General features: G+C 40.9%; 1 protein-coding gene across 1 annotated transcript in view; it reads left to right on the forward strand.

Moving 5' to 3' along the window:
• Positions 1-1,468: 1,468 nt before the first annotated feature.
• RRAS2 (RAS related 2) overlaps positions 1,469-25,922 on the forward strand; it is a gene marked incomplete in the record, with an annotated part of 709,318 nt that continues 684,864 nt past the window's right edge. Inside the window, 1 exon segment of the mRNA XM_044082797.1 lies at positions 1,469-1,872. Coding sequence (XP_043938732.1) covers positions 1,771-1,872 — 102 coding nt within the window.

Here is a 25,922-nt window from a genome sequence, read left to right on the forward strand (position 1 = left end):
ACTTATTCAAAATCATGGCTAGTAAATGTCAGACAGAAAAAAAAAAGCCCTAGCCCAGTCAGACCTTTTGCAACATCCATAAAATAAAATTCCATGTACTTTCAAAAGGTTATGAACAGGCTGATGATGGTGGCAACAGTTTATTATGTACTCTTGAAAACCTTTGTTTAATGTTATATCAAAATGGTTATAATTACAGCTTGATCATATCTCTTTTTATTAACAAAAAGAGTTATACATTGCAATACATAATCTTGTGCAGTTTGTAATGAAGGGGTTATTATAATAGTAACAACAATAATGTTTATGAAGTTGCATACAAATATGCATAAACACAATAGCTGAGTGTGTTTGTTTAAATACACACACACATACACGCTTGTATATATATATATATATATATATATATATATATATATATATAGATAGATAGATAGTTATATGCATATAAACACACACACACACACACACACACACACACACACACACACACACACACACATTTATATTTTATTATAAAACAGCATGTGCACAGTTATGCTTGTTCCCTATTTACATAACACTTATAACAGAAGTAGTATGGGTAAAATAGTGTCATAAAGATTAATTCCAGGTCACTAGCAATTCTGCAGACTATTTGGCTTTACCTTGTTGCTTAGGAAAATATTTTCTAGGAAGTAGCAAGATTTTCATGAACAGAACAGGATAATTTCTATAAATGATTACGAAGCACTGCTCCATCTGTGATAGTATATGTGGTAGATGGTTGACAGAAGCTGTATTTTTTAGTGGTGGAACCTATGGAAGTGAGTAACAGGTTGGTTCTGAGACCTGCCCATTGTCCACTCATTTGCTTACTTCCCCATGATGACTTGAGAGAGAAATAAGCAAAGCAAGCAGCAGAAGGTGTGAATGAGCTGCTGCACACTTATTTGTGCACTGGAGGGTTGCCTTGACGACAGCACATCCTGAAGTTGTGCTTGATGGGCATTCCAATCTTCTGGTAGATCTTTGCATTTTGCAAGGAGACTGAAGCATAATATTTTTTTCCCTGTCTGTTACTTAGATCTGGACTGCATCAAGTTATGTTATTACTGGGCAGAAGACAAAGTTACAACATACCTGCGTACTTCCACCCCTCAACAATCATCTTTGCCACATGACATCACCATTCTGTCCTTACAGACACTGCAAATTAAGTTTCAGGATCTCTGCCACATAATCCTGAGTCATATTTTGTCATGCAATCAGAAATACCGCTAAAGGCAACAATTCTTGTTCCAGAGTGCAAACTCGCAATATATTTTCAGCTAAACGTGGTTATTTAATTATCAATTTAGTGAACGCAGCATATATTATCACTGCCATTTATCGCAGCATGTGTTTCCACAGTTTATTTTGATGTGGTTCGGTTTCCCCACACATTTAAGAATTTTGACAGCAAAGCTTATGAATATGTAACAAGTTATTAGCATATTCAATAAGTTGCCTGTGGACGGCCATTTGTAATAACGCTCGTCAGTCGAAATACGCCTCACACAAGAGTGATACTGCTGCTCATTAGGCTTGGACTAGACTTGAACTTTTGTCCTGCATATCGACATCGCAGGTATCGGAGGCTATTTTGAAACAAGTTGACCGGGAATATCGTGGACCGGGGAAGAGTTAACAGGCCTGCTACTGTTGCCAGGAGAGGAGGAGGCGGAGGCGCAAAAGCTGTTGTCCTGTGAAGGAGACTGACACCAGGAGACGTGCGCAGCTAGCATCCCCATGGCAGGCTGGAAAGACGGTTCGGTACCGGAGAAGTACCGACTCGTTGTCGTGGGAGGTGGCGGGGTCGGCAAATCTGCGCTTACCATTCAGTTCATCCAGGTCAGTGACATTACCAGTGTGGCAGGCGCGCCCCTTTTTTATTTGCTGGGAGCATGTAATTGTGGGGGCGTGGAAGTTGGGGGCATGCATTGTTGGGGTGACCTTATAAATGCCCTGATCAGTGGTATGATTACTTGAAGGGCATGGATGGTGTAAGAAGGGGAAGTTGGGGAAGGGGCAAGGAGGCAGTGTGGGCGAGAGTAACCCCGCTGGGATGGAAATCAAAAGCGGGGATTTTGGCCTATAAGTTACAGAATGTTGTGGCTATTTTCTTTATAAAAAGCTTAGATGACTTTGGTAGACATGTTCGTTAGTGCTAAAGTAAGCCGCAATGTTTGCAGGAGTTGGGGGAATGCTGTGAACTGGATTAAGAGAAAGTTGAGGTTTAATATTTCCCATCGGTTTCGTTTTCTATTTGTTCTAAGTTTGTTTTTAACTTTCCCCCGCCTGGGTGTCAGAGGGCTTCTCCTTGTATTTGATGAGCTGAGTAGGTGTTTGCACCATAAATCACGACAGCATCAGACAGGGATGTTCTTCGGTTTGTTTGGGGTGGAAACTTTAATGTTGGGAAGTTTTTCACAGCATTTGGGGTCATGTTAACAGTAAATCTCAGGCGAGTGAGGCAGCTGTAGGTTGTCATGGTTAAGTCTTTGATGAGTACCACACTGGAGAAACTGTGTTTCCAAGGAACCTGGATGCTTTCCAGACGCAATGTGTGGATGAATGCTTGCATGCATGCATTTACGTATGCATGAAAATGAAATTGGCAAGGGGAATACCGTAGTTTTCATGTTATTGCTTATCTTAAGAGATGCAAAACCTAACTTTTTTTTAGCTACTATTGCAGCTGAACTACTGCTGGGGATGTTTTTGTGAAAGTGTTCGTACTATGGTTGTACATATTGGAGTGTTTTTAAAGAATTGTTCATTTGAAATGTGTATGTAATGTGCATGTGTTAAAAAATTACCTTCGGTTGTAGAATCTTGTCATGGAGGGGAGGTGCTGATTACCCATTAAACCGCTGTATACACTTGTAATTTAACCCAGGAAAAAAAGGGTCATGCATGCGTAGAATCTGCTGGTGGTCATGAATCAAGGCTGCCTGCACACTTCAGCTGTTGCTCTGGAATCCTTTCAGCCTTTAGCTGTTGTCTGACCCGGATTTCTTGGTTTTGGCTTTTGATTTGTTGTAGTGATTCTGTTTGTTGTATCTTCCGAAACTGATACTGTGTTGACAGGTGGTAAAATAAATGGAAGCAGTTACATTTTTCTACTGAGTGAAGGTACAACACTTGAGAATATGCACTATAATACATGAACAATGCACTCTATGGAGGTGGTGTACATTTCTCTTGCCTCTGTGGTGCATCTGTGTTAATTAAGCATTTGCAGCTTTTTTGTATTTTAAGTGTTTGTATGTATGTGTTATAAGTAAACACAAGATGAGGTGTGTGCGTTGCAGTGGAAAACATATGTGTAAAGGGATTAGTTTAAGGCCTATTTTCATATGTTCACATAATAGTTGCCCATTCTTTAATAGAATATTAATAGTATATCCTGGCAGTATTTCAAGTTTTGAATGTTACTGGCTTTTAATTTCAGGCATAGAAACCTACATCAAATATGATTTCTCATGGTGGGTGTCTATAACGCCTCATGGAGTGTGTGATTTTTTTAAACGTTTTAGATTATTTAAGTTGAAGTTGTTGGATTGGGTACATGCTTTCTGACTCGAGCATGATAGTTAACTTATTTATGACTTTTTATGGAGGAATGCAAGTAATGTTCTTTCTGAGGAGCATGTATGATACCTGTACAAAAGTTATGGCTTAAAATGCTGTAATTATAACAACAACAGAAGTGCCTTTTTCTTCAAAGTTTTGGTATTCAGTATTCTGTGTTAGCCCTGTGTGTACACCTCTGTAGGGTTGTGGACACAATGACTGTGCAGTTTCCATGCAGCAAATGTGCTGTTCGTCTTTGTACCTTTCATAGCCTCAGTGGAGAAGAAGAAAAATAATTCTAGGAGTGGTTTCATAACTTATTTTAAGATGAGTTATGTTATAGAAAATATCTTACTGACTGATTTAAAGTAGATCATATGAAACTCTTGTTAATCTTCCTAATTCTTGACTTGCATTTTTTTACCTGTCTGCTTATTTGAATGTGTTTTGTTTGGGCTGCTGGTAATGTCTGTTTGGCCCTTACTACGTGATTTGACTGAATACATTGACATAATGTTGCATGCACATAAGACTTTTGAGTTATAAGATAAACTGTAGTTATTGTGATGTTTATATAGTAAAATTTGTATTTTTTATTTATGCTTTTTACCCTGTAATTTACTAAGTCGTTTCAGTTGACCAAATTTGTTTTGCTACTGTATGCCTTAAGATTTAAATTTTGGTGTTAAAATTTTGTCTAAATTTTCTAAGCAAGTCATACTTTTTTTGCTGGTGATGAATGTCAGTAAATATCACTTTTTTTGTTTGTTTAAATGGAGAACAGTTTTATCATGGAGAGACTGAGACATACACACACATGAAGCTCTGTATTTAACACAGCTGTCACTACAGCTATCTGTCTCCATTTGTCACACACTAGTCTGTCTGGGAATATTTTAAATTCCTCAGAGTTAGCCATTTGTGTTTACATTCTGCGTTTTTCCAGTCCACTGCACTAACTGCATTTACTCATGAAATGCCCTTTTCATTTTCACTGTAGACTGCTGTGTCATTGGGAATGTTCTGCATTCCAGAGATGTCTGCGTGATATATCCTTTGTAACTTTCTAATTTGGGGCAAATCATCTGAAGCTTTTCTGATATGAATTTCATTTTTTTTACTTTCTATGCTTTTCAAATTGAAAAGTACTGGAACATTTTTGGATGGCTTTTTCTTTTTAATGAGCAACAGTACTAGAACATATATTTTTTTATCATTTTCCTAACAAAAGACTAAAATGGTTACATTTTTTCAGTGTTTCCCTTTGATAACTCATCAGTTATTTTCTCTTGTGACTTTTCTTTTTGTTAGAATTTATTAGGACTTCTTGCACTCTGTGTTTGGAGACCTTGATCTCTGGGAATCTCCTTCCCCTTGGAGTAATCAAACTGCATTAAAAATGCCTAGCTACTTCAGTGAAACTTTAACTTGTGCTAAGTATGGCATGTCCAAATTCCTTAAAACTTAAGAACAACTTTTCACTCATTTGGATAAACCACATTTTTCTTTAAATATAAACCAGAATGTTCCTTCTGTAATTAATCTAAAAGTTCCAATCCCACTAATAATTTACCAACTGCCACTCGACTTTTATCCTCTTATTTATCCAGTCTTATAATTTCCACTCCTTCACTAATAGTATAACCGTTACTGAACTACTGTCCTGTTACCTTGTCATGTTTTTCTACATATTTACCTTCCATTCTTACCTATATATCTCTTCTGATACTGTTACTGTCTTATCCTACCCCTTTCCTAATTACTGTGACTACTCCTGTTACTACTATGACACTTGGTCTTAAATTACCTTGTTCTTCCCTGTTATCAGTGCTACCATCTAGTTCATCTCTTACTCTTAATACATTATGCTATTCTTGTTTTTTTTTCCTTTTTGTTGTATTTCTGCTATTTTCTTTTACCATACTTCCCTCCCAAGAAAATCAACACTTATTTTTCCAGGTATTGCCTAAAAATTACTACCACAGATAGTCTGGTAGCCAATTGTTATGTATTTTTCTCACATGAAAGTATTTTCAAGTAATTTCTAAAAATAGTATATGCACTGTAGTAATATATGATGTCACATCTTGTTAATACACGTGGATATTAATATTTGTGAAATTATTCTTGTAGATATAATGCTTGTTTTACTCTTCCACAAGTCTGGCATTTTTCTGTTTATTTTTGTAACTAGTCTCTGGGGTCCCCTCTGAAAATGGTCTTTATCTACCAGGGCCAAACGAATAAACAACTGTAGTTTAACAATTTTTTATTTGTTTTCAGCTGAGCTTATTAAAAGTCCATATGAATCAGTACTCTACCATGATAAATAAATTTAAGTAAATTAATTTAATAGATTTCTCCTATATCACTACCTGCATACATTATTTCATTGCATTGTAGATACATGTTTTTTAAATTTAATGTTTTAATTTTTATAAAATCTGCTCAGAGAACATTCTCACATTGGTAAGAAATCTGTTCCATAAAGCAACTAAAAGTAAGTTGTTTCTGCAGTCAGTCTTAAAAATAGCCTTCTTTGTTGTCATTATTTGGAATATTGAATGTATTTTAAAGAAATTGCCCACTACTTTAAAGCTTGGTACAAACTACTGTGTGATGAGGTGTTTGTAGAAGGAATGTGTTTACTGAAACCTCTATCTAGTTTTCATAGCTCTGTATCCAAACCAGAATCACTACACCTTATTAATTTTTTTTCCACTCCACAATCTGCACATATATTGTATTATCTGATAGACTTATTTTAGTAGATATGTCTAGCAGTGCTTTCAGAAAGGAGCATTGTATTTGGCTCTCTACTAAAGATGATTGAGGTTAAATTTCTAAAGTGTTAGCAGCCGTAAGTAAAAATGCTAAGGGGCAAAACCTCAAGCTTTCTTTTTCATAGGAAGTCCTTGTTGGTGCTGTTTCTAAGTGTACATTGACAATAATGCATTTATTTTTGGGAAACTTCCCCCTTTTTCAAATTGGTGCAGCCATGGGGTTGGTGTAGATATATTTGGGTGTGTGTTTGGGGCTTCCCCCCCACATCAGTGAGAGGCAGGTGTTTGGGGCTTGTCCCCCTTGCAAAAAAGTTTTTTTGCCCTTCTGTGTTTTGAGCATTGTTTTTTGCCTTTTTCTGATCCGTGGTATTGTGGAAATTGATGTTTCATAGTAGAAACCATTGCAGTCACCTGCATTCATTTTCAAAATGAGGCATCCTGTGGTTATGCTGATTCTCTATTTAAAAAAGAACAGCTTTTTCCAAACCAGGTACCTAAAGAATTATAGACCTTGAAGCTGTTCAGAATTCTGATGCAGACGGACAACAGTGCCATACATATAGGGTTGCTTCATTTTGTCTCTCTGCTCTTTTGTTTGCTCAAACAAGGTTTGCTTAATGAAGACCAGAATGGATTCTGCAGCAGTTGGGTATACAAATGATAGGATGAGCCTGAAAGGAGTGCTGCAAACATGTAGCAAAAAATATAAATGTGCCTACACAGTTACATGAATATTGTGCACAATGAATGCTGTAAGCAGTCTAGATGTTTTTTTAAATAAGTAATGTTTGCACGGCATTTTTGTGACTGTTTGTTGTGAAAGACTGTCAGCAAACACCAGCATGACAAATATATATTTTTTTCAAATAAAGCAAAGTAGAGCTACCAGGTAGTAAAGGAAGAATGATGGTTTACCTTTCTGGTTGTTCCAACATGAAATTTTGATATGTATACAAAAAGGAAAATGGTGTTGTGAAGGACTTTTCTCTCTAGTATGTTATTCATAAGTTTAAGAACTAAATAAATCAACATTATTTAATTTATTAAAATGTTTATTGTGTGGTGTATTACTGTTAAGTTCTCCTCTTGCATAATATTTTCATGTGTTCTCCTCTTGCATGGTATTTTCATGTGCATTTCTATACTGTTTGTCAGTCCTTTTATGAAAGAAGAAGTAAGCACAAGCTTCCTTTTCTTTGTTTAAGGAACCAACTTGTTTTCTCCTCCAGAAAGCAGAAGGTTTCTACTGGTCTCTGTCATAAACATACTAAGATTTTCTTTGCAAAGGTTCAGAAAAAGATTTGTTACTTTCTTTAATCGGAGGGTTAGTTTGGGCAGCTGGGCTTCAGATTTGCTAACTAAGGCATGCCTGTTTAAGTCCAGTCTGTGTGAAAACAGAAAGTTTGCAAACTGCTTGCATAGTTAATTTTATTGAATTTTGTTGAGTGCTGATTGCATCTTTTGAATTACTTCTTTGAACTAGCTGTTTACTCTCTTTAGTGCTTTCCTTTAAAGATTTCTACTGTCTGCCTCCATATGTGGATAAGCATCTTTGTATGCATATATGCATGTGCAAAGTGAGATGCTAAACCATTCAGAGTTATAAATGTGCTTTTTTAATAGCTGCAGTCAACAGATTATACCATTTGCAGATAAAGGGACAATAATGTTTAGAATATATTTTTTCATTGCTGCATAGTATGCAAGAAAGTTACAGTTAGTCTTTTTGTTTGGTCTTTATGTTTATAGGCAGTGACTGACCATTTTTTATGGCTCACTTGTATGTATGCTGTGTATGCCAACAAGTAAATGACACTGGATGGTTTTCTTGTCTGTATTTTAATGAGGAGAACTGAGACTTTTTTATGTTTTTCTTTAACAGTTTGATTTTGCTAATGGGAAATTAATGAATTTTCTTTCAGGTTTTTGCTTTGCAGCATAGCTCTCTGCCTCTTAGCACAAAAAAATCTGGTGAAAACCCTCAAAAAATGAGGAACCACACCCCAAAAATAGGGACAAATTTTCAATATTGCTCTTGTAAACTAAGAAAGTTGCTACAATAAAATATCTTATTACCATGCATTTTATGAAGGATATATGAAGTCTGAAACTATAGTATACAGAAGATCCATTTGTGGTTCATGATTTTTGTCTTTTATCATGTATACCTTGACTGTTCGGAAGTAGAAATCCAAATAGGTAGGTCAGGTTTGTAGTCTTTGTAAAACCTCAATGCATTTATAATTGACATTCTTTGAGTTGCACAAAAATGCATATAGTTAAAGGCATTAAAGTTTCAGCACTGTTCATGTGTCTGTAACCTGGGAAATCCATTGTTTTACTGAAAGATTTAAAGGTTTGTAAAATTGCATTGTAATGCTCATATTTTCTGAGTATTTTTAATAGTATGTTTTTATGTTAGCAGTGCTTTATTTATTTTTTAAGACTGGAGTCAGTTCCATTTTGTGAAGCACTAAATGATGAGAAAAAGACAGTAAAGTGTTTAAATGTAGAGTTTGTATTTGTATTGCTTTAAAGTCTGTAAAATTTTATTTTTTCCCCTTTCGGAGTAAATAGTCAGTGTCATTGTTAGCCTCACCATCGGCAACCTTTAGAAAGTATGGCTGTTTAATAAAGCTTTCAATGCTGTGTACAGTTTGAGCCCCAAATTGGTGCTGGGACAGATACTGACCTTTGTGTTCTGGTTAAATACACCTTTTGTTTGTTATTGTTTTACTGTTGATTGCAAACCTATGTTGTTGGATGCAGGTGAGCGAGAGAGCGTGTATGAGATGTCCATCCCCATGTGGCTCCCATATTTTCCTGGAAGCTAGGAGTTAAAGGGGTGAGCGAGAGAGCGTGTATGAGATGTCCATCCCCATGTGGCTCCCATATTTTCCTGGAAGCTAGGAGTTAAAGGGGTCCTATGTTATAAGTATAAAATATTATTATTTTTAGATGACTGGTGGGTGTTTGCTTTCTTATTTCTAATGTAAGACTTCTTGTGAATCAAATGTGTTTTCTACAGTGTAGGTCATGACTTGTTTGCCTCATAATGGACTTTGTTTTCTAGTGCAATTATTACCTGTAGGCTTCATGTTATAGGTGAAAGTAAACATATTTTATTATGGAGAATGGGGAAAAGCGATGAGCTTGCATTCATGTGCCACATTACAATATGAATGTGTTGGGAAAGTTTTCTTCTGAGCAAATGCTATATTTTGTTTGTTTATCATGTGCACTTCAGCTATATAGCATTTACTAACTGCTCTGCTTTAACCATTTGTTGCTTCATTGCTGGCTCAGATGCTGCTCTTGGCTCTGTTACTTTCTTCACAAAAGTTTTACTATGATTAGGTCAGAGAATAAACTTGTAAGGTAAAATAACCGTATTCCTTTAAAGTGCTATTTCAAGTTAACAGGTGGTGGTTTATCCCCTAAATAAAAGTAACCCTCTCTTTGGGGCAAAACCTTGAACTATTTTTCTTACAAAACTGTTTGTGTAGTGGCATGGTAAACTGTGCTTCTTTTTTTTTTTTGTGCACAATAAGCTTCAGAGCACTTTTTTGTGCACAATAAGCTTCAGAGCACTGGTAGAAGAGTGTTTCTTTGATGTGATGAGTACCTCCTAAATATAGCAGTGCTGGTGTAACAAGGTAATGGAGTTGGGCAGGCAGTTCAACAATAGCAAATAAACATGAACTTCACACAAATCTCCTAGGCTTGGATAATCTGTATGCAGGGCCGGTGTTAGCATTTTGGGGGCCCCCAGCAAATGTCAAGTTGGGGGCCCCCCTGAGCACTTCTTGTACAAGTATCGCCCTGTCACTACCAGACTTCCTAACCATCCTTTTAGGTCATGCTGCAAACTTTTAGGAATAGTACACACAGTCTGGCCTATAGCTACAATGCTCTTACATTACAACAAGCTTATGTACCGCAGTGTGTTGGCTCTTCTCACAAAGGGCAGTCAGAGTTATTGTCATTTAGTAACAAGGATATATTACAACAACTCTGTACACTGCTGGATTTAGGTGAAATGGTGCCCTAGGACACTGCCTAATGTTTCAATCCCCCAAAACACACATACATCCTCCAGTACTCCCCTTTGTTTCTCCCCATCTTGGGTTCCCCACATCATGCAAGTTACTTTTTTCTTCCATTTCTCATATTTTACTTTTCTCTTCAGCTTTTTCAAGAAGCCGTGACTGTATATATGCTCTGAAGTGCTTTTAGGTCTTTTTTCCTTTTTGCACAACTTTTAAATCCAATGACCGCGTGAACACAAATTATGATTAAAGAAAGAAATGCGGTGTTGCTGTTCAGCTTTAATTTTCTTTACATCCTTTCAACATACCTTTCCTGAACAAGACAGCACAGTAATAGCCATTTAGGAAATAACTCAATGAAGCCACTCTCCCAGAAGCCATATGGGGTTATAGATGCTCTAGAATGCATTTTAAAGCATTTTCCAAACATTTAATCCAACAGTGACCTAAACAAAATTCATGAGTAAGAAAAAGAATTGCAGTCTTACTTTTTTATTTCACTGAAGACATAAGTTATGCCCATGGCTTAATGTTCAAAGCTGACAAAATCATAGCTCCCAATAAACTAACAAGCCAGTTTGTTGTGAGAATACACAGATCTTGTCTTGGAATACTGCCTGCCTCCCTAATCCCCCCAAAAAGACGTCATTCAGTCACTCCCTATGCATCCCTCTGATGTTCGATTGGGATGAAAGCAAAGGTTCAAATGGGCACAGTCATGTATTTCAAGTGATTGCTGCAATACATATACATAGCATGCCTCCTCAACCCTAACCCCCAAAGGCAGCCACCTGTATACATGCCTGATGTGTGATTGTGAGGAAAGTGCATGCAAATATAGTAGGGGGCCCAGCACTGACCCCTGTTTTACCCCGCTGATGACAGGTCTGCTGGCTGATGTGAAGTCACCCACTTTTATAGTGTGTGTTCAGTGTGTGAGGCAGTTGGCAACCAGTCTTGACAGCAAAGGGGTTTACATTCAGTTTGCTAAATTTATCTGTAGTGCCTGAGTGTGTGATTGTGTTGAAAGCGCTTGCGAAGTCAAAGTATGCTGTTGGGCACAGATTTGCCCTTGCCAATGTCCCTGGTCACATTTTTGAAGAAATCCATCAGATTTAACGTCCAGAATCTGCCCTTTACGAAGCCAAATTGGGTTGGATCCAGGGTTTGGAAGTCGCTTATGTCTTTATTTATGAGGTCCATAATGATACGTTCCATGGCCTTACAGATGAGGATGGTCAGGCTTATGGGTTTATAATTCCCCAAGTCTGTTGCTAGGCCACCTTTGTGGGGAGGAATAACTGTTGCTGTTCTATTTTCCACCGGAACATAGCCTGGTTCTCTAACCTAATGTCCTTTCCAGTATATATTGTATAAGTCCTTGTCACTTTTTCATAGACTTAATACTGGGATCACTGCTTTTCATGACCGTACCAGTTTGCTTCTGTAGACCTGTATGTATGAGTTGTAGTCAAATTTATGGCGGTACAAGTGACATCAGTAAGTCTTGTGCTCCTAAGTGAAACAAGGACTTAATTGCTGAAGGTACATTTATCCTGGTGTAGAGTGTGATTGACTTGCAAATATTTTTTAGGTTACAAGTGTTATACTTTTGTTGTTCTGTTTCACTGACACATTACTGTCTGCAAAGATGGTCTGTCAGCATAAGTCTCTTACCTCTGTGCCTTATAGTTTCAAGCCTGTATATATATTAGCATCCAGTACCCACCCAAACTATCATGCAGTAGCAGAGAACACATGTAAACAGCTGGTGAAGACAATAAATAAGTGCACATATTAGCACTGTATGCCAGTGAGCGAAGCACAGGAATGTTACTGCTGTGCTTCATTGACCCATACCATAGCCAAAATCAGTGAAGCTCAGCCACCATCAGTCTGTATCATCATACAGCCCTTCATTGAAATTCACATAAGTGACTTGAGAGATCATTGTTAAAAACAAATGCATCCATTCTACATGAAATAATATAGCTCAGGTCAGAAATTCTAAAAAGTACTTTGTAGAGCGATGGCCAAAACTTCATTTGAGTTAATATTCAGTGAAAAACACAAATAAATAAATTAAATACAGTACTATATGCAAAAGAACAGATAAAAGTGTACTTAAATTCACTTATACGTCCAGCTATTTTCAGGTAGATGTTAGCCGGCCAAAGCTCTGATATGAAGGTAACGCTCATAACACAAGAGTATACAGTATGTGTTTTTCTTGAAACTGTTTGCCTAATGCAATGTTAGCAAAATCTGTATGTAGGCAGTTTCAGTTTGAAGTGGTGTATTAATTTTGGACTGCTTTGGTAAAGACTAATTTAAAAACTAGTATTTTTATAAATGGTATAAATGATAGAAGGTGTTTATCTTGCTTAAACAAGGTGGCATTTTGTGATTGTCTCAAGTAAAATTAAAACATCAAAGCTGTTCTACTATCCATCAAATTTTTAGTATGACCCACTGACTTGTGCATATACAGTATTTTTGTCTCTAAACAAGCTTTGCGGATGCCTTGAAGACAGTTGTCTTTGTGTGAGTATTTTTAAAGTACATTAAGGAAAAAATGTCTTAAGTGAAACTGATATGCATAACCCAGTATTTGGGCACTGCCCAATCTCATAGTGCCTCCTCAGATGTATAAATCCATAAACATTATGATTATGTGGTTACTGGATATCTAATAGCAATATGCAAGTAATAAGTTTTGACATCTACTTATATGGGCACCATATAACCATGATGGTTTTACGGACATTTTTTTAGCTAGGTTGTCAGGAACCCAGAGAATTTGGCACTCATCCCCCCAACCCCCCCCAAAAAAAAAAATCCCTCAAATAATATAATCAAATTTAGGAGAACTGCATACTTCAAGAATATACCACACTATGAGGCACATTCCACATTTTGAATCGTAAAGTTCCTCCCAATTTCACATCGAAAGGGTTTGTCACACACTCATTGTTATTTTGCAATACCACTGTCAAATAATACTGACTCTTGTTCGTTCATCAAAATATCTAGATTCTAGAGACAGAAGGTTTCGACGTAGTCCATGGCTTTCTCAGGTTTAACAAATCAAACTAAAAAAATGACGTCCATAGTGTGTAGACTGCTGCTAGGAACTTCTTGCTAATTTGTGAATGTTCTGCTCCTATTTACATTTTCAGTTCCAAGACTGTAAGATTTGCAAAACCACAGTAAATTTAAAAAAATAAAAAAAAAACACAAGGACTTAGTTTGCAGGCTGCTGCAGCCAACCAGATCCCGAGCGGACCTGATTGAGTGCAGCTTGCCAGCGAACCCCCCCCCCCAAAAAAAAACACTGTTCCGATATTTGTGGTGGCGGCAGGGTCCAGGAAGCCAGACTATGCAAACGTCCACGAGGAGCCGAGCTGAAGAAGAGCAACACCAGTCAGAGCAACCCATGGCTGCTGAATGGGGGCTCTTTTTGCGGGGAGGTAATCAAGGGCTCCCCGTGGCCATGGGTTTCGCGGGTGCCTAACGCCGGCTATGACTGTATGGCAGATTTGTTTTGAAGTAGATGGAGGTTTGGAAGATGTGAAAAGAAAAAAAGTGTGTATGTGTTGGATTCCTTTGGATAATTTGCACTTTCTTCAAGTAAATTTGAATTGTTCTACTGTTTTCTATCTAAGATTCTTTTGACAATCCCAGTGTCTTTACATTACAATAATGAATTTTTGCTTGGCCAGTTAGAGGACTGTGAATTGTGGTCAACTGATTTCTGGAAGCCATATTTTTTTTTTTTTTTTTTTTTCCTGGTAATGCTCTTGTCCTCACTCTTCACGTGTATAAGTTGTAGTGCTGTGGTCTATAGTGAACTAGGTATTGCTAATATCTAAAGGTGAACTGGGTATTGCTAATATCTAAAGATGAACTTGCCATCAGGTAATGGCATGAAATTATAAGATGCTTTTTAGTTTGTTAAACTTTTTCCTAGACTCTGAATGAAATGGTTTTCATTTTGAGAACTGCATAATGTGCCACAGACTTAACATTGAATCCTCTGTTGTTTTTCAGGGGTTATTATTGATGAGATGTCTAGACATAATCATCTTAGTTTGTCATACACGTTGATAGTGAATTGTGAATGAATATGGGCAAGCAAAGCAATGTCCTTTGGCTTTTCCTGGTTAGAGGTTGCCACAGCGGATCACCAGTCCGCTTATGATTGGCAGTGGATATTTACAGTGCTGAGTTGCCGGCGCTCAACCTTCAAAGAAGGCACACCCATTCACGTACACACCTACCTGCATGACTTTTTAAATGTCACTTGACTACGGGGAGGACATGCAGACTCCACACAGAAGGCACTCCAGCCAAGAATCGAACTGGAGAGCCTCCTAAGGGGGAGTGTCATGCATGTTGTAAGCTTATTGGAGCTCTGTGGCCCGTATTTGCTCTTGGCTAAGCACAGCTAAGGAAGGGGGTTGCGACTGAGGCTCTCTAGCAGTGTTTACATTGCCTGAATGGGTGTGCATGCCACGTACCGGGTTTTAAAGAAAAAAAAACCCACAGGAAATAGCAGCTCTGTTCACATCTGAGCACTGGGTATGCGCGGTGCACCACAGAGCTTAAAAGGGAAGGCAATTGGAAGGGAAAACAGCAATAGGAAGGCAATCGAGAAGAACCATCATAGCTGGCAGGTGAAATGCATCAGAATCCGTCAATTGCACAGGCAGCAGCCCAGCACACTTCTATAAACTCTGCAAACGCCTTTCACTCTGTTTTCTCCAACAAACTCTATACCACTGGTGTACATAAACAGGGAAATTTTACCTGGCAAAACTAATAAAATGCTGGGGGCTGCTGTGGCTCTCGTACATCAATATGTGGAAGAGGCTGAAGATGGTGAGGATGAGAATGCTGACTACCAACCCACAGTGAGGAGAAGATTGTACAGATCCAGGGTATCCTACTAGGGGCTACATGAGCTGGAGATAGTGGAGTGCAATAGGGTGGACAGGGACATCCTACAGAAAATTGTTGAGCTGTGCCGGCCACACCTCATACACAGAACCAAAAGAGGGGAACCCATCCCAGTGGATACCAAGGTATGTGTAGGCTTAAGAATAGGTACCACAGGTACCTTCCAAAGGCCAACTGGGGATCTCACAAGCATCAGGATCCTGGGTACTCCACCAGTTCCTGGATGCCATGTCAGCACATGCCGGTGAGCACATATATTTCCTCAATACCCTTGAGGCATTGACCAGCAATATGCATGTCTTCCACCAAATAGGAGAATACCCTGAGATAGTGGGTGCTGTAGACTGCATGCACATACACATCAAAGGACCACCTGGTGAGCGGAGTAGGGTATACATAAACCATAAGGGCTTCCCCTCCATCAACTGCCAGGTCATGTGAGATGCCCAGGGCATTATCTGGAATGTGTGTGCTGGCAGCCCTGGAAGCTATCATGACTCCCACATCTGGCATATGTACAGCCGTGCCAGAGATTTGCCAGTGGGGACATCCCATATGGCTACCTAATGGGGCATGCTGGTTATGCACTGGAGCCGTGGCTGATGACACCTATCAGAAATGCACACACACCTGAACAAGAACTCCACAATGAGGCACACGCACAAACCAGAATCATAATAGAGTGTGTGTTTGGGAAGCTCAAGTCACAATTCCGGTGCCTGGACATATCCGGTAGAGCCTTGCAGTACTATCCAGCTATATGTACACAAATGTTCATTGTATGTGCCATGCTACACAGTATGATCCTGCGGAAACAGCTGCAGCAGGAACAGCACTGGGCAGGGCCACTCAGCCTCCCACCATTGCCAAGGCCAGCACAGGCACAGAGTGACTCTGAGGAGGAACAACCTGAGCCTGCCCATGTAGGCAGGAGGCGTGCCCAGTATGCCCAGGCTTTGACAAAGAGACCACGTATAGCACATACACTGACATGGTAGGAACCCAGGGAATGACACCCTTCTCTGATTCTCAAATACAGTAAAAGAGATGCCAAACATGACACTACCTGTGCTTTACCATGTATAGGGAGTGTACTATGTGCCTCTGACATAGTCAGCCCTCCAGCACCATCCTCAATACTGGCACAGCTACAAGGTAAGTCATTCTTCCTATCAATTGCTGAATGGAGTAGTATGTTCTGCTAGTTGTATCTATGGTATGGATGAGAGCATGCAAGGGAATTGGGTACCTGAATGGGATGGCAGCAAATAGTGGGCACCTATATGGGCAGCATGAAATCCATAACAACTACTGGTGACAAAGTAGGCAGTACTATACAAGGTGACAAATCCCACTGCAGTACATGTGCTGGCCCAAATGTGTGTCCATAGGACACACACATGCATGTAAGTGAGGCTCACATAGCCAACAACAGCCTCAGCCAGCAGGACAGATGTAAATGACCATAAAGAAAGGCTGTGCTAAGGCCTCCAATTGATGGCAATGGAGAACAGCCCCCCTCCAGATCTACACAGACGACAACATTATTTCTGAAGGGTGAGAAGTCTGAAACTGAAATGTAGGTCAATAAAACCTAAGATCTGTACTCTACTGATATGCCTCTAGTTTGCATGATAGGTCAGAATACAAAACAAAATGGAAGCCAACAGAGTACCTGAAATACCACTACAGTCATAGCAAATGTTTACAGTTGTCAGGTGCCCCCCCCCCATCCTATGTAGAAATGCAGTAACATGTGTGGGTTTTAACAGTGGAGCACAGATTACCTGAGCTGACCCAATTTACAAGATAGATTGTTGCATGTGTACAATATGCATGGGTCTGTGTGTCGGGTTGTTGTGTATTGTATATTGTGTGCAAGTGGTCAGCATGTAGGCATGGAGGATTGTCTCTCTAGCCTATGACCAGTACTGTCGATGACAGAGCCATGTTCTGGCATCTGCAGTGCCAACCACAGTGCATCCCAGCAAGACCCAATTCAGCAGTCATCCATACTCCGTGTTCAGATGTCAATATCTGTCACCATATGAAAGAGGGACATGCCATGAATGTGGTCCCAGACATGCATTACACAGGTGGAAGTACCTTGGAGACAGCATACATAAAAATTTAACTGTCAACTGCACACACCTTTGGAATTGTACATAAAGGTTAGCAGCACATTTAGTTGTCTGTGTAGAATGGAATACTGATGTATTCTGGCCAATCACTGGCAGACCACAAAAGGCACAGTTACGAAGTAATGAGAGACTGCCTATGGCTCCGTACAAGGCAGCATAAGGGGAATGTCCCAGGTATATCTGTGAGTCAGCAACAAGAAGCTTCCATATCACACGTGCACTCAGCTCACCCCACCATCAGCCCCAGGTTTATCACAGGTCATATCCCTGCTGTTGGGGAATGAGTACAGTATGACCCCCACTTCTGTATGGGAATACCCAAAGAATGTAGCATGCTGAAGAGGTGTCCCATGCAGGAGTGTCCCTAGCTGTAAGCAGCACCCTGCCAGAACAATGGATTAATATGGACAGGAACTATTGCCATTAACACCTCTTACACTTCACCGCAGTGGAATCCAGTGGCTCGCAGCCTGGGACTGTAGGAGTGACAGAATGCACTGGCCTGCTACATATGGCCTGCATCACTACCAAATGCCCTACAGTCCTCTGTCAAAGGCCTGTGCCTCACCCGTACTGCCAGTGTATGTTATTTGATGGAGTCACAACTAACATAACACAGTCCACAGAACACAAATGCAAGGCCGTGTCAACAATTCCCAGTAGCGTGCCCACTGTGTCCTACTGCATGAACTGTGTACCAATCCCCAAATACTGCTGGGATGAAGGGACAACTATAGGGGTACTTCTCAGATATTGTTCCCATAATGTTAGGAAGAGGACAGACTAACAGATTGGGGGGGGGGTGGTGTAGAAGCATGGACGCCATGGAGTGTGTGAAGTCTGAAATTCTGATGTGTGCCCACACTACCCCTGCCTGCAAACCCAGTAATGGGTGGCTATAAACCTGCTTGTAAACCACAATGTGAAGAGAAACTGACCAGATATGAGCCCTACCTCTGAGTAACCTGGGTGAATCTGTACAGCTGAGAGGTATGGCCACAGCAGGATATGGCCATTCTGTTATGTTGATAGATGTACAAGCAGGGGATCCTCAGCCACCATAGTACCAAGGTGCTGGACCATTTACACAGACCCGTCGGTGTCTGCAGCTACACCTCCAGAATGGCATGAGTGTGCAAGAATAAGTAGGCTGCAGACCACAGTACTGGACACAGCTTCATTCATCTTGTATTTCCCAGGAAATATTAAGTATATCTGTCAGTAGGTGATGACATAATACATCATTGTAAAACAGCACATGTCTGAATATTTCTGCTAACACCAACCATGTAACACAAGCAGCACAGACACAATAGTTACAGTATCCCACTATCTTTTTGCCCATTGTGACTCCATATTGTCAAGCTATCTACAGATGTCCTGCAGAAACAGGTTGCTAGCTGTAGGTGTAGAACACAAAATCCTGCACTGGAGTACAACCTACCTTGAATTGATTCACACACTCAATACAAGGTCATACTGGGCATGCGCCTACACTTGGACTATACATATCTGTCAGTCGCAGATGTCTGTGCACACACCACATTGCACACTATTCATGTTTTGCACACATAATGGATAGGAGTACTCGCACATATCCAAGGCCAACACACTATAATAGGTCAAACATACACACACACAGATGTGGGGAAGAGAAAGACGGACAGTGACAGAGATTGCCATCATGAGGCCTGTCCCACCCACCACACATCCAGATGGCCAATATCACATGATGTACTGAGGTCAATCATTGTAGACACTTGCTTTTGGTAGCCCTCAACCCTATAGTGTCTGTGGTGCGTGTGATAATGGTGTAACATGATAGTGTGGTGCTTGTGATAATGGTGTAACATGATGGTACAAATCAGTATGCATCTAGCATTTGTATACCCAGTCCTGTGAAATGAAAAGTTGAGTGTGACTGAGTGTTATGTGTGTGTTTCCAGAGGAATGGTTTATGGCCTAGTCACACACACTGCACTTCCCATTGCCCATGTTAGCACTCCTGCTGATGTCAGTCAACTTGAAATAACCCTCTGACCAATTCTCATCCCCATAAGCTCCGTGGCACTTGTGATAACTGTGTAATGCTGTAGTGTAATGTACTGGTTAGGTAGGAGTTTTAATCCCAGACATGGCAACTGTGAAACTGTGTGTATACATTAAAGATTTTGAGGCCATTCACAGTCACTACAGCTCCCATTGCCCTACTTTAGCAAGCTTGCCGATGTCAGTCACCTTGACATACCCCTTTTGGACAAGGGCCAGCCCTATAAGCTCCGTGGCACGTGCGATAACTGTGGAATGTTATAGTGTAACATACTAGTTAGTTAGGAGTTCTAATACCGGACATGGCAACTGTGAAACTGTGTGTGTGAATGAGAGTATGTGTCCTTGATAATACCTGATATTATGGACATTCACACTTACTACTCTCTCCTCACTCCTCCTTAGCACTGCTGCTGTTAGTCACCTTCAAAGATACCTGTGGAGAGCTCTCCAACATGTAAGCTCCATGGTGCATGCCATAAATGCAGAACAGTGTAGTAGCAGTAACTACACAGGTATGAGTTTGAATCTCATATGAAGGGAAGTGTGGGTGTGTACATATGTATGTATGTACCTCAAAGATGTTGGCCCCATTTACACCCAGTACACCTCTCAGAGCCTGACTTTAGCAGTTCTGCAGATATCATCCACCTTAGAAGTACCTGTTGCCAACCCTAAACCATGTCAGGTCAGTGGTGCATGTGGTAAATGCATAACATAATGGTCCGTAAAGATTGTTAGAGGTTTGAACATCACCCTTGGCAAATGTAAATATGTGTTTAGGGTAAAATTATTTTTGGGATCTCTCACCCACTACATCATCCAATGCCAGTACTTACAAGGGCTCGTGATGTTCCTAACCTTAGAAGTACCTTGGGACAACATCCATCCTATATGCTCCGCAGTGTGTGCGATAAATGTGGTACACTATAGTAGCAATACATAGCTAGGTAGGGGTTTGAATCTCAGTACTGGCAAGTGTGTGTGTGTGTGTGTGTGTGTGTGTGTCATCAGTATCCTGTGTGGAGGTTGCTGTGATTGTGTAATAACAGGATGCTAAATTATGTTGAGGACCTAGTATATGTCACAATGTCCACCTTACAAGGACAACTGATGTCAAACACCAGAGAGGCTGGTGTAGACGATCCATATCCCTACATGTGACATTATGGATTGGTGAACAATATAGGCAACCCTTCTATTACTCGAACACACTCCACCCATGTCTCATACACACTTGGCTAGGCAACAACCACTATATTGGTAGTTCCCTGCATATTGCCTCACAGATAGTAACCACAGTGTGATTGCAGTGGCCTGCATGCCTATTTACCACAACAGTGCCACTGACATGAGAAAGAACTGGGATGTGTTACACCTCCTGACTGAGTGCATGCTATCCAGGAAGTAAAAGGACATGACACCCTGTTCCATCCCTGCAGTAGGCAAATAAATGCTTACAGTAGCCCTTTTGCTATGTTCCCACTGGATGCCTGCAACAACTGTAGATTATGCAAATGTAACCCACAAAGGGAATACCATGCCTTATACACATGTCCTGTATGGACAGACGCCACTAACTCCACTGAATACCTGTATCATCCTGTCAATGTAGGTGCAAGCACAACCTCAGTTCCATAGCCAGGTCTCACCAAATGAGGTCAGGAATGCTACATCAGAAGATAACAATCTGTCCACACAACATGCCCCAGAGACCTCAAGTACACTTCCACATGTCAAAGAACATTCATGTGAGACGTGAGACGTGCACAACACAGACACTGTCCATGTTATGGAATATAGGTCACATACATGGGAAGCAGTGCACATCACTGGCCACCCACAATAGTAACCCAGATGAGTGGATGGTGAATACAATACCCACCTCTGGGGACTACTCCAGGGACTACAACCCGAGCCACAATGGAGACTATTGTCATGGGGCCTGATGCCAAGGTAATTCCCTTTGCCTAACCTTGCACAACCTTCAAGCCCATTCACCTACTACACACCTGTGAAGCAATGAACCTATGCATCTCGGTACTGGCAAGTGTGTGTGTGTGTGTGTGTGTGTGTGTGTGTGTGTGTGTGTGTGGAGATTAATGATTTTGAAGCCATTCACACTCCCTACACCTCCCATTGCCCTACTTTAGCATGCCTGCTGATGTCATTCACTTTGAAGTAACCCTTTGACCATGTATCAGCCATGTAAGCTCTGTAGCACTTGTGATAACTGCGTAATACTGTAGTGTAGCAAACTACTTGGGTAGGAGTTCTAATCCTGTTCCTGCCAACTGAGATATTGTCTGTTTCCCTGAGTGTGTGTGTATTGTCTTCATTGACCCCTGCTTTTGTGGACATTCACACTCATTACACTTTGCTTACCCCTCCTTTAGCACTATTGCTGATGTCACTCACCTTCAAAGATACCTTTGGACAGCTCTCCAACATGTAAGCTCCGTGGCACGTGCAATAACTATGCAACACTGTAATAGCAATACATAGGGGTTTGAAACTCAGTACTGGTAAGTGTGTGTGTCATCTGTATCCTGTGTGGGTGTTGGGGTGATTGTGTAATGACAGGATCCATTGCAGTGTGGGTTTTGCTACATCATTATATTCAGGACCTATATGTCCCATTGTCCACATTACAAGGCCAACAGTTTTCAAACCCTGTAGGGGTTGTTGTAGACCATCCTCAGCCATAAATGTGCACAGCCATGTGCAATTACTATGTGACAGTATGGATTAATAAACAGTATAGGCAACCGTTATAATACCCAGATACCCCTCTCCACCCACGGATCATATACAAACACACTTGGCTCTTACTCCCTTCCTTCCTTTTTTACTTTGTCTGTCTCCCCCCCCCCTCTGGTGGATGTGGAAAAGTACATCTGTTTTGCATAGGCAGCAGCCTGAGTTTTGTAAGTAATGCTCATGATCAGCTGATGGCCTGTGCATGAATTGCAGTCCCCCACTTGCTAATTGCATGTGGAACAGCTGTGGTATCATTCCTATAGCCAATTGTATGGCAACACACTCCTATAACTAAGCACTTCATGTGGATGTTGGCCCTTTTCCTTCACTGTGAGCAGGACTTCATTTAGGTGTTTGACAAACAGCATCACAGAGACTAGTTGGAAATACTTCTTAGAACATACACTGTGGAGACAGGCCAGCAAACAGGAGAGGGATGTTCCAGACATGGGGACAGAATGCAAGTATTGCTGTTCTACATTTGAAGTAATGTTGGTTTAACAGGATTTGTGCGGATATGGCTGTTCTGCATGATTTAAAGTGTGGCATGAGTGTTATGTGGTTGAGGAAACTCTCACCTGTAGGGCTATCTGCAGACTGGCCAGAGTTTAGAGTCTTACATGTGGTGTGTTACTCACATCTTTAGAAATGCAGTAGCATACTGTGATTGCAGTCATTGCACTGTGACATCCATGTGAGTTACTGACTTCATATTCCTCAGAAGAGATATGTCACAACAAACCCTGTTACACCAGGAAATTTCTCAGTGTATCATAGCAATATGTCAATATTGGCCCTGTGTTTGTGCTTCCGTCCCCCAAGTCTGTCACCCTTTGTCCATATGTCATGCCGTAAGAGGTGCATATGTACAGTACATCATTTACTGACATCCTACCTGATAAAAAGCCAGTGAGATATCAGACTGCTAGACATGTTACGTATAGTAGGCCTTATATTTGAGGACAAAACCTGGGCATTCTGTTGTAGTCTGTATAGTAGTGAGGTCTGTGTACTTATTGTGATAGTTGTACAGAGCGTGTATTGTGAATAGCTTACTTGGCCTGTGTACAGACTGTGGTAGATGTCATTGTTCTTGGTCCTGTTCTATCTGATGTTGCATGCTGCTCCAGTTTGTGGTACCCTATCAGCGTACATGTATGTAGGGCCAGATTGACACATGTCCCATACCAGAGTGGGACATCAGACTACACTGTGTATTGCTCCAGTATATGTAGGGTTAGTGTGTGAGTGGCACATACGAGGATGGTTTTGTTCACAGTCCATATACTCTACTGTTAATTTGGTTACCATAATGTGACTGTGTTCAGATTGGTTCTGGGTATGCATCCTCACACTGGTGTCTGTTACTCCATGCCGTTACAAGCCTGTAGTGCTTGCTGTATTTGCAAGTACATGTGTATTCCCCCATAAGACACTTGGGTCAGTGTTGTGGCAGTCTGCCTGTAGTTTGCACAGTGGTTTGTGACATGCCTAACAGCTCAGTGTATTTACCTAGTGTGATGTTATGTCCGGATATTCGTCAGATGTACTGTTGCCTGGCCACTATAAGTATTGTATATTTCTGACAAAGCAGTGGGATGCTGTGAAGATGTATGTCACTAACTAGTGGGAAGTATGTGGGCTTGGGACCTCTGCTCTTCCAGTTAATATTTGTTAGGACAGACAGGAGGGTGTGAATGCATCAACTGTATGAGCTTATCTGTTCCAGTGTTTTTGTTATCCCCATTTACATGGCTGTAAACATCCACTTTGTCAGGCTTGGTCCACACGTCTTGCACTAAGGAGTTTTGTGTATAAAGGCGGTGCCTCCACCGACCCTGGAAATTACCGGCCCATTAGCCTGAAAAGCCTTATCTGCAAAGCCATGGAGAGGATCATAATGGACCTCATAAATAAAGACATAGGGAAATTGCAGACTTTGGATCCAACCCAGTTTGGCTTTGTCAAAGGCAGATCATGCCTTTTAAACTTGGTTGACTTCTTCGAAACAGTCACCAAAGCCATTGGAGAGGGGAAAGGCAGTCCATACAGCCTACCTCGATCTGGCTAAGGCCTTCACAACAATACCCTGGCCGGGTATCATTGAAAAACTCATCAGCTTAAATGTTAACCCATACATCACAAGATGGGTTGCAAACTGGCTGAGTGACAGAACCCACAGGGTCAGAGTTGCTGGCGCCATGTCAGACTCAAAACCTGTCACAAGTGGTGTCCCACAGGGCTCAGTCCTGGGCCACTCTTGTTTGGCATCTACTTTTCAGTACAAGCAAACACAGGAGGGTTATGGCTGACAAAGTTTGCAGATGACTGCAAACTGGGCCATAGTAGAAAACACATCTGACACAGATATCCTTCAGAAGGGTCTCACAGAAACGGATAACTGGTGCCAGAGCCACAAGTTAAATGCATAGTCATACCCTGGAAAACAAGGTTAACCAAATAGGTGGCAATCCACTGAGCACAGAAGAAGTTATCAGGGACCTGGGGACCCAGGTTGATAGTAGTCTGTCATTCGACACCCATGTAGCTAAAGTAGTTAGGAAGACTTTCTACATTGCCCACCTTATCATGAAGGGATCTCCATCTAGATCAAGGGAGGTCATAGTCTCCCTTTACTCATCACTCAGAGACCAATGATTGAGTACAATGCCCCATTTGGGATGTATCTGACCCGACACCTGCAGCAGCTGGAGAGGCCACAAAAGTTCCTCACCAAAAGGATAAAGGGTCTCAAAAATCTGTCCTATGCTGCCCGACTGAAAGAACTCCATCTCTATTCAGTCGCCATCGCTTGCTCAGAGGTGACCTTTGCCTAACATACAAGGCCATGTCAAACCCAGATTTGATGAATATGCTTCACCTCAAAAATCTAGATCCATCAGAGCCACAAGGGCGGAGACTTAAACCCTCACACACGGCTATTAATAGGACGTGCTGGGATAGAGATTCACCCAAAGACTCCTATGCTGGTACATGTGAGGCAGAGCACCTCGCTGGCCTTGTTCAAGAGAAATCTTGACCAATGGATGGGAGATCGCAGATATACCCCAGGGATTACCTCAGTGTCACTGCTTGACAGAGGCACAGCAAAATAATGGGTATAGTTCCCCATACTAAAGGGGTGGCGTAAGCCACAAAACGATGGGCTAGGCTTGTAAATGCTCTCGGGCAGATAGCCTAGTATAAACCTATGAACCTATAAACCTATGAACCTCTAGACTGACCAGATTGTGTCAGACTGTCCACGTTTATTGGTCATATCTCTGCTGTATTCCACGGGATCAGTACTGTGATTTGTGTGGTACTGCACTGCACTATGATTATCTTATGATGTCTGTCCGTAACTGATGGTGTACATGTCAGTATCAGAAGTGACTTCCCTCACATGTCTAACACAACCCCTGTTACTGTAGCAACATTCTACATTTATACCTGCAAAACTTACATTACATCCCCTTGCACTAAGAGGTTGTGACTGTTGGTGCTGAAGTATGACTCCATTACATGTTATGGGCATATGTTTATATACACACGCACATTAGTGTGTGTGTGTGTATATATAT

This window comes from Protopterus annectens, chromosome 9.part0, assembly GCF_019279795.1.
Source record: "Protopterus annectens isolate FY-2018-M chromosome 9.part0, PAN1.0, whole genome shotgun sequence".
Classification (NCBI taxonomy): Eukaryota; Metazoa; Chordata; order Ceratodontiformes; family Protopteridae; genus Protopterus; species Protopterus annectens.